This window comes from Nerophis ophidion, linkage group LG11, assembly GCF_033978795.1.
Source record: "Nerophis ophidion isolate RoL-2023_Sa linkage group LG11, RoL_Noph_v1.0, whole genome shotgun sequence".
NCBI classification, from domain to species: Eukaryota; Metazoa; Chordata; class Actinopteri; order Syngnathiformes; family Syngnathidae; genus Nerophis; species Nerophis ophidion.
This window is the reverse complement of record NC_084621.1, coordinates 35,891,070-35,901,977: the sequence shown is the minus strand read 5'-3', so window position 1 is coordinate 35,901,977 and position 10,908 is coordinate 35,891,070. Positions and strand designations below refer to the sequence as shown.

At 39.8% G+C, this 10,908-nt stretch overlaps 1 protein-coding gene across 1 annotated transcript in view; it reads right to left on the bottom strand.

Moving 5' to 3' along the window:
* itga8 (integrin, alpha 8) overlaps nt 1-10,608 on the bottom strand; it is a gene marked incomplete at its 5' end in the record, with an annotated part of 193,850 nt that extends 183,242 nt beyond the window's left edge. The window contains one exon of the mRNA XM_061914761.1: nt 10,442-10,608. Coding sequence (XP_061770745.1) covers nt 10,442-10,608 — 167 coding nt within the window. The remainder of the gene's footprint in view (nt 1-10,441) is intronic.
* Between the last annotated feature and the right edge of the window lie 300 nt (nt 10,609-10,908).

Genomic DNA, 10,908 nt, shown 5'->3' with positions numbered 1-10,908 from the left:
ATATGGAAACGGGGTTTGTATGTCAGAAGTTTAATGTCTGATTCTATGGTTAATGTCATACTTTTATATTCCCAAATATTACCACTCTATAGTGTCATCCACAAAGATACGCAAAAGTCAAATAAAAAAAGCTAAATGAAACTTTCCATAGCGGCCACTCATGTGAGACAAGTTGGGAGCCATTTTGAGCCCGGTTTTGCAAGAGTTGGAAGCAAGACTAACTCACACGTTGAAGCAGGATACGACGGGAAGGGCGGCTGACCTAAAATCTACTTTGTGATATATAATGCAGCCTCCTGCAATAATAATACATATCACAATATACTATTTGGTATGTGATTGACAAATTAAATATTTCAAAACATGTTATAAATGCTCCTAATTTGGCTGCTGACATATTCAGTAACATATTGCATCATTTCAAATTCTATCAATTTCCTCAAAACTATTATTCATGTATTTATTAAGTCACTGTTAGTATCTGCTTACTTTCTTTTGCAATGTGGTTCTTTCTACACTTGGATATTTTACATTAGTTGTTGGGCCATACTTCAAATTTGGGTATCGAGCCAATACCAAGTAGTTACAAGGGCAGTATTGTTCATACAAATACTAATATTTCAACATTTCAAAATCATTGAATCAATCCATTTTTGATCACAATTATAATCAGACAAAAACAAGGGATAGTGATGTAGCAATATCAATTACAAAAATAAAATATTTACTACTATTGGCTCTGATTTAAATCCTTTGATTTCTGCCCTTAAATCCATACTGTGCCCAGGGACTCATTTCCCAAGTTTGTGAATAATAAAAGAACTACAAACAATTTTTGATAATACAAAATATTGATGTGTGTGAATGGGTAAATGTGGAAGTAGTGTCAAAGCGCTTTGAGTACCTTGAAGGTAGAAAAGCGCTATACAAGTACAACCCATTTAATTTAATTTAATGTAATCACTTGGTATCGTCACTTTAGATTTTTGTATCAATCCACCCACCTTTGTTTACATCCAAGACCTGTAGCTTAGCACAGTGGTCCCCAACCTTTTTGTAGCTGCGGACCGGTCAACGCTTGAAAATTTGTCCCACGGACCGGGGGGCGGGTTTCATAAAGAAATAGAATCATGTGTGCTTACGGACTGTATCTCTGCAGACTGTATTGATCTATATTAATATATAATGTACATTGCGTTTTTTATGTTGATTTAATAATAAATAAATACAAAAAGAAACATTTTATTTTTTTATTTTATTTTTTTTAATTTCTTGTGCTGCCCTGTACCAATCAATCTGCGGACCGGTACTGGGCCGCGGCCCGGTGGTTGGGGACCACTGGCTTAGCAGGTATCACAGCCTTCTATGTTTTGTAGTGTAGCATGTTCAGCTATTCCTTGCCTTCCAAATACAATGGTACTTTTAAGAAATTTAGTTTTTTTTGCTGCCATGGAGGCGAGGATTGCTGACTTAGACGCAGCCTTGCACTGTTTAGGGACGTTAGCCGCAAATTTGTTCACAAATTGACAAGAAATGTGTCAAGATTATGCATTATCACAATCTGGCATTGTTTTAAAAGCTCTATCGTCAACCAAATTAATATTGTATACTGTATGTCACGCAACCCTATGAGAGTAAGCGACATTATTAATGGTGGTGAGATGTTGAGACAACGAGAGTAGAGAGGCGCTGTTTGCTGATTTGTTGAAAATTTGACAAAGAATAAGAAAATATTTGGCACGGGGCATGTTGATGTGATTGTAGTGAGTTTATCCTAACATAAAAAGAGTAAACAATTAAATAATACCTGAGTCTCCATCTATCAACATCAAGCATCATTTTAGCAAATTATATTAGCAGCTGTTATGCAAACTAGGTGACTGCATCATACAGGTGGCTGCAACAGACAAGGTGTATAACACTACTTTTCTCTGCAGGGTACAACTTTGTGGCTGCGACAGACAGGTTCTGACTGCACATTCACTGAACTGATGTCTTACAGGTTTCGCTGACATGATGATTTGTTTGTACTTTAAGCATACTTGCTCCAAAACCCTGAAAGAACTCCAAATCGGACAACTATTTTGGGGCTTTCCACTTTGGAAATTCCACTTTATTTTGTATTAAACGCACTGGTGACCACATGAGACAATATAATTGCAATCTAATAAAGCATAACTGGACATATAAAGTATATTATACAAATTTGTTAACATATTTAATTTACCACAGTCTGCACTCTACACAAGACTTGGGCAAATTAAGGCCCGGGGGCCACATTAAGCTTTTCATTCTGGCCCATCGGACGTTCCCCCAATTTTTTTTTAGATCTTTAAGATAGAAACTGTAGCTGCTATTATGATGTGCAGGGATTTGGGGCGGCATAGCTCGGTTGGTAGAGTCACTGTCCCAGCAACTTGAGGGTTCCAGATTCGATTCCCGCTTCGACCATCCTAGTCACTGTCATTGTGTCCTTGGGCAAGACACTTTACCCACCTGCTCCCAGTGCCACCCACACCGGTCCAAATGTAACTTAGATATTGGGTGTCACTAATTTAAAGCGCTTTGAGTCACCGGAGAAAAGCGCTATATATAAATATAATTCACTTCACTTCACTTTTCAATTTACCGTAAGTCTTGAACTATACAAAGTATTTGAATGGTTGGAATCTGTGCTTTTGCATGATATATTATATGGTAATTTAATTAGTTACTATAGTCATCTAAGTCAGTGGTTCTCAAATGGTGGTATGCGTACCCCTGGGGGTACTTGAAAGTATGCCAAGGGGTATGAGAGATTTTTTTTTAAATATTCTAAAAATAACCAATTCAAAAACCCTTTATAAATACAGTTATTGAATAATACTTCACCAAACTATGAATGTAAGTTCAAAAACTGTGAAAAAAAATGCAACAATGCAATATTCAGTGTTGACAGTTAGAATTTTTGTGGACATGCTCCATAAATATTGATGTTAATTGTAAAAATGTCTCCACAAAAAAATAAATCTTTATGAATATTCTTAAAAATCAGATATACCGTCCCCCAGACACATTTTTTCTCTAAATTTGACCCCACGAGTCAAAATAATTGCCCAGGCCTGCTCTACACTACAGGTGCTGATCATATTATTACAATATCATGAAAAAGTTGATTTATTTCATTAATTCCATTTAGAAAGTCAAACTTGTAGAATGTATACATTCATTCCAAACAGACTGATACATTTCAAGTGTTTTTTTGCCAAAAAGGAGATGATTATAGCTGACAACCAATGAAAACCCTAAATTTAACATCTCCGAAAATTAGAATATGGTGAAAAGGTCAGATATTGAAGACACCTGGTGCCACACTCTAATTAGCTAACTAACTCAAAACACCTGGAAAAGCCTTTAAATGGTCTCTCATTTTGATTCTGTAAGACACACAATCATGGAGACGACTGCTTGACAACTGTCCAAAAGATGACCATTGATACTTTAAAGAAGGAGGGCAAGACACAAAAGGTCATTGCCAAAGAGGTTGGATGTTCCCAGAGCTCTGTGTCCAAGCACATTAATAGAGAGGCAAAGGGAAGACAAAGATGTGGTAGAAAAAGTGTACAAGCAAGAGGGATAACCGCGCCCTGGAGAGGATTGTCAAACAAAACCGATTAAAAAATGTGGGGGAGATCCACAAAGAGTGGACTGCAGCTGGAGTCAGTGCTTCAAGAACCACCACACACCGACGTATGCAAGATATGGGCTTCAGCTGTCGCATTCCTTGTGTAAAGCCACTCTTGAATAAGAGACAACGTCAAAAGCGTCTCGCCTGGGCTCAAGACAAAAAGGACTGGACTGCTGCTGAGTGGTCCAAAGTTATGTTTTCAGATGAAAGTAAATTTTGTATCTCCTTTGGAAATCAAGGTCCCAGAGTCTGGAGGAAGACAGGAGAGGCACAGAATCCACGTTGCCTGAAGTCCAGTGTCAAATTTCCACAATCGGTAATGGTCTGGGGTGCCCTGTCATCTGCTGGTCTTGGTCCACTGTGTTTCCTGAGGTCTAGGGTCAATGCAGCAGTCTACCATGAAGTTTTAGAAAACTTTATGCTGCCTGCTGCGGACTAATTTTATGGAGGTGAAGATTTCATTTTCCAACATGACTTGGCACCTGCACACAGTGCCAAATCTACCAGTACCTGGTTTAAGGACCATGGTATCCCTGTTCTTGATTGGCCTGCAAACTCACCTGACCTTAACCCCATAGAAAACCTATGGGGTATTGTGAAGCGGAAGATGCGAGATGCCAGACCCAACAATGCTGAAGAGCTGAAGGCCACTATTAAAGCAACATGGGCTCTCATAACACCTGAGGAGTGCAACAGACTGGTCGACTCCATGCCACGCCGTATTGCTGCAGCAATTCAGGCAAAAGGAGCTGCAACTAAGTATTGATTGCCGTACATGCTAAAACTTTCCATTATCATACTTTTCAGTTGGCCCACATTTCTAAAAAATATTTTTTGGTACTAGTCGTAACTAATATTCTAATTTTCTGAGATACTGAATTTGGAATTTTAAGTAATTGTCAGTATTAATCATCAAAATTTAAAGAAATAAACATTTCAAATATATCACTATGTGTGTAATGAATTGATATAATATGTAAGTTTCACGTTCTGAATATAATTATTGAAACAAATCAACTTTTTCATGATATTCTAATAATATGAACAGCACCTGTATAGTGGCATCTCAACTTAAGTGTGTTTTGAGATAAGAGCTAATTGTTATGCTGTAAGTTGCAAGTAAAAAGAAAAATGTAACAAGCATTACTGCTATTAGTTGGTGTAGTGAACAATTACCAGTGAACCCAGTGAGAGTTGCCCAACGCATCTTGTCTCATTCGCTAGCATTAGCTTATAGCGAGATATGAACAAACCTTTGGTTTCCAATAATGGGAAGGACGGAAGTGAGTGTGAAGGACAGTGCTGACAAGGATAAGTGGACGATATTCATTGAATTAAAGAAAGACATCATCAAAAACATGACCCAGCCTGTCACCAACTTGGCGAAGCAATTAGAGGATTTCACTGCAAACCTGCACCATACTGTTAAAATAATATCGAAACGGTGGACATTAACCATGAAAAGATGGAGAAGCAGCTGATGTGGTGTTTGACTGAGAAGCAGTTGGAAGGACATACCATAGAAGTCCCCTCTTCAAATACAATACTGTACATTATCACATTACTTCATAAAACTTCTGTAGTTGTTTGTAGTACACACCCCAAAGCCAGTGAAGTTGGCACGTTGTGTAAATGGTAAATAAAAACAGAATACAATAATTTGCAAATCCTTTTCAACCTAAATTCAATTGAATTGACTGCAAAGATAAGACACTTAATCTTCAAACTGGAAAACTTTGTTATTTTTTGCAAATATTAGCTCATTTGGAATTTGATGCCTGCAACATATGCTCATCAAACACTTATTTGGAACAGCCCACAGGTGAACAGGCTAATTAGCTGCTTATTTCAGCAAAACAATGCCACAACAGCTTGGCTTCATAGTAAAAGGCTTCATTGTAAAAGAGTGCGGGTACTAGACTGGCCTGCCTGTAGTCCATTGAAAATATTTGGCGCACTATGAAGCCTAAAATACCACAAAGGAGACCCCCCTGACTGTTGAACAACTTAAGCTGTACATCAAGCAAGAATGGGAAAAAATTCCACCTGAAAAGCTTCAAAAATTGGTCTCCTCAGTTCCCAAACGTTTACTGAGTGTTGTTAAAAGGAAAGGCCATGTAACACAGTGGTAAAAATGCCCCTGTGCCAACTTTTTTGCAATGTGTTGCTGCCATTAAATCCTAGGTTGATGATTATTTGCAAAAAATAACAAAGTTTATGAGTTCGAAAGTTAAGTATCTCAGTCTATTCAATTGATCCATCCATCCATCCATCATCTTCCGCTTATCCGAGGTCGGGTCGCGGGGGCAACAGCCTAAGCAGGGAAACCCAGACTTCCCTCTCCCCAGCCACTTCGTCAAGCTCTTCCCGGGGGATCCCGAGGCGTTCCCAGGCCAGCCGGGAGACATAGTCTTCCCAACGTGTCCTGGGTCTTCCCCGTGGCCTCCTACCGGTTGGACGTGCCCTAAACACCTCCCTAGGGAGGCGTTCGGGTGGCATCCTGACCAGATGCCCGAACCACCTCATCTGGCTCCTCTCGATGTGAAGGAGCAGCGGGTTTACTTTGAGTCCCTCCCGGATGGCAGAGCTTCTCACCCTATCTCTAAGGGAGAGCCCCGCCACACGGCGGAGGAAACTCATTTCGGCCGCTTGTACCCGTGATCTTATCCTTTCGGTCATGACCCAAAGCTCATGACCATAGGTGAGGATGGGAACGTAGATCGACCGGTAAATTGAGAGCTTTGCCTTCCGGCTCAGCTCCTTCTTCACCACAACGGATCGGTACAATGTCCGCATTACTGAAGACGCCGCACCGATCCGCCTGTCGATCTCACGATCCACTCTTCCCTCACTCGTGAACAAGACTCCTAGGTACTTGAATTGAGTATAAGTTAAAAAGGATTTGCAAATCATTGTATTCTGTTTGTATTTACGAATTACACAACGCGCCAACTTCACTGGTTTTGGGTTTTGTACATTCTGTTGAATTGTTTTAGGTAAAAATTAACTTTTCTTGTTGAAATGCTTGTTACATGTTAAAAGTGTACTGTTTTTTTGGGGGGAGGGGGGAAAGCCCCGATTAAATAGATATCAATGGGAAACATTGATTTGATATACAAGTATTTTGAGTTAAGAACTGCCACATAACCAATTAAACTCGTAAGTTGAGATATTATTGTAAATTAAACTTATTAACGGCTTATTGACCTACTCAGTGGCCTAGTGCAGTGGTTCTCAACAAACATTTTTTTAATTCAAGTCCCCCCTAATCAGAGTAAAGCATTTTTGGTTGAAAAAAAGACTGTACTAGGTCAGTGATTCTCAACCTTTTTTCAGTGATGTACCCCCTGTGAACAATTTTTTAATTCAGGTACCCCCTAATCAGAGCAAAGCATTTTTGGTTGAAAAAAAGAGATAAAGAAGTAAAATACAGCATCATGTCATCAGTTTCTGATTTATTAAATTGTATAACGGTGCAAAATATTGCTCATTTGTATTGGTCTTTCTGGAATTATTTTGGGAAAAAAGGTATAAAAATAACTGAAAACTTGTTATAAAATAAACTAGTGTTTCAATTATAAATAAAGATTTCTACACATAAAAGTAATCATCAACTTAAAGTGCCCTCTTTGGGGAGTGTAATAGAGATCCATCTGGATTCATCAACTTAATTCTAAACATTTCTTCACAAAGTAAGAAATCTTTAACATCAATATTTATGGAACATGTCCACAAAAAAATCTAGCTGTCAACACTGAATATTGCATTGTTGTATTTTTTTTTTCACAGCTTATGAACTTACATTCATATTTTGTTGAAGTATTGTTCAATAAATATATTTATAAAGGATTTTTGAATTGTTGCTATTTTTAGAATATTTAAAAAAAATCTCATGTACCCCATGGCATACCTTCAAGTACCCCCAAGGGTACGCTTACTCCCATTTGAGAACCACTGGCCTAGCTGTTAGAGTGCCCGCCCTGAGATCGGTAGGTTGTGAGATCACACCCCGGCCGAGTCATACCAAAGACTATAAAAATGGGACCCATTAACTCCCTGCTTGGCACTCAACATCAAGGGTTGGAATTGGGGGTTAAATCACCAAAAATGATTCCTGGGCGGGGCACTGCTGCTGCTCACAGCTCCCCTCACCTCCAAAGGGGGTGAACAAGGGGATGGGTCAAATGCAGAGGACACATTTCACCACACCTAGTGACAATCATTGGTACTTTAACTTTACTTTATCACCATACCGTCACTATGACGATATAGCAATTGTGTGAGAATTGATACTTTTTGACATCTTTTTAATTTTGCACTTATGTTAATAAATGGAGTTTGTCCAGTACATCCAGTTAACTGTTTCAGACAGTGATTGATTATTATATCCATCCATCCATCCATTTTTTACCGCTTATTCCAGGGGTGTCAAACATACGGCCCGTGGGCCGGATAAGGCCCGCCAACAGGTTTTATCCGGCCCCCTGATGAGTTTGCCAAGTATTAAAATGAGTTGCTTTTTTTTTTTTTAATGAAAGAAACTGCTGTTCTGAATGTGTCCACTGGATGTCACTATAGCAATTCTGTTAGGACCAGCAAGAGGTACAAAGTAAAGCTTGGAAACTTAAAACCTGCTGTTTTGTGTCTTCCGCTTCAAACACATCGTTATTTGGCACCCTTACTCCCCAATAATGTCTTTGTGTGGGTTTTAAGAATAGACAGTAGTATCTTGTGTACTTCGGTAATCAACTTTTACATTGAAAATGATTTTTTGTCTTGAAAATCAACTTTTACCATTGCAAGATGCCTTGTTGTCGTCCTTTTTCGATAATAATAACATTGGTAATTATAATAGATGGATAAAACGTTTTTCTATACATCCAAAACACTTCGGAATATCAGAGCCATTAGAGGCGGGACATGGACCAAACCGGTGAAATAAAGTGTCCACCAACGGGTTCTTGGATTACCGCCACGATAGGCACCAACTGAGGTATGAAAATATAGTGAGAAAACTTAACCCTTTTGCATAGTTTTACCTTCAATTCTTACGGTTTGTTGAGTTAGCTCTGGATTGATACGTGGACATGACAAAGGAAGTATTTGATACCTCGAAGAGTTCACATGTTGTTTTTTGTCCAATCCCAGAAAGACTGTGACTTAAAGGCCTACTGAAACCCACTACTACCCACCACACAGTCTGATAGTTTATATATCAATGATGAAATATTAACATTGCAACACATGCCAAAACGGCCTTTTTAGTTTACTAAATTGCAATTTTAAATTTCCCGGGAGTTTCGTCCTGGAAACGTCATGTAATGATGACGTATACGCAAGACATCACGGGTTTTTAGGAAGTATGAGCGCTACGCACACACACAGCTAAATGTCGTCTGCTTTAACGGCATAATTCTACAGTTTTTTGGACATCTGTGTTGCTGAATCTTTTGCAATTTGTTCAATTAATATTGGAGAAGTCAAAGTAGCAAGATGGAGTTGGGAAGCTTTAGCCTTTAGCCACACAAACACACGGTGATTCCTTGTTTAAAATTCCTGGAGGTGAAACTTTACTATGGATCAGAGCGCGGTCAAGCGAACATGAAACACGACGGGATGTCAACCAGCAGTTTTCGGTGAGAAAATTGTGGTTAAAAAGTCGCTTCTTACCGGAAAAAAGCTGAGCTTGTGCCGTCCATAGCTGCCGTCGACTCCCCTGACACACTGCGCGTCAATACACCCGTGGACGTACACCTCCGACTATCAGGTACTATCTAACTCACTAAAATACTAGCAACACAATAGAAAGATAAGGAATTTCCCAGAATTAACCTACTAAATGTGTCTAAAAACATCGGAATCTGTCCCAATGCAATCGCGTTTTTTTTTTTTTACTTATTTTTTTCTAGTCCGTCGCTATCAATATCTTCAATCACGAATCTTTCATCCTCGCTGAAATTAACGGGGAAATTGTCATTTTGTCGGTCCGAATAGCACTTTTTGTTGGAGGCTCCCATTAAAAACAATGTGAATATGTGAGGAGCCCCCACACTTGCGACGTCATCGTCTGCGACTTCCGGTAGAGGCAGGGCTTTTCTCTAAGCACCAAAAGTTGCAAACTTTATTGTGGATGTTCTCTACTAAATCCTTTCAGCAAAAATATGGCAATATCACGAAATGATCAAGTATGACACATAGAATGAACTTGCTATCCTCGTTTAAATAAGAAAATCTCATTTCAGTAGGCCTTTAAAGTTTAATCCTGGCTTTGTAGATAAACTGAGACCAGTCTGAACTCATTGTGTTTTTGAAACTGCACCAATTTCCTCAGAATTTTCAACAAACTTGAAGTGTTTTTTTCCAGAGGATTATTTGTGATTTGTACGTTTTCACAATGTGCTTGTTCTATTTTTGGCCAAAGTAAAAACAAAGTAAACAACCTGGAGTTGTCTTTATTTTGAAGTTATCATGCCATTATTTTACCATTCCGGCCCACTTGAAAATGGATTTTCCTCCATGCGGCCCCTGAGCTAAAATGAATTTGACACTCCTGGCTTATTCCCTTCGAGGTCTATATATTACGTATAGTAAATGACTATTGGTATATTTCCCATCTAACTTAATTGAGTGTGTCAATGCACTTGCATGTTTCTGAATGAATCCAAAGAGATCCATCTTTTTTTTTTTTTTGGCGCAGTTTTAGCACTGGACCATGAAGTTGGCCCTGCATGCAAGTGTCCCTAATGTTGTTTCTAAGGGTCGGTGGTCACTCACGTTTTGCTGTCGGCCGTGGCCTGGTAAAAGTCCACGGAGTAACCAAAATAGCTGCCGCTGGGTCCCCGGTACACCGTGGGATGCTCGGCGTAAAGGTTGAAGGTCCACACTCCACTTGGCGCCTGCAGCAGCAGCAAAGCAGCGAGAACACCCGCAGGACGAACATGTCACGTCCACGCTGCATCCTGCACAAAACTTTACAATCCTGGGACCAAAAGTTGGGGAGTCCTGAATTCCTGGTGCAGGTGAGCTAGCTTTAAGTGGCGTCTGGATGACCGCGCTCCTCCTCCCGCGGGTCTTCTTCACCTCCCTGTGACACCGTCTAAGCCCGCAGAAGGTCTGGTGCTCAGACCCAGTCCGAGACAAGTCCAACCCCCGCGCTGCTTTACCCCCACACGCACGCGCACACTCACACACCACATCTGAACGCGAAACTCTGCGCCATCCCTCCTCTAATGACGCGTCTT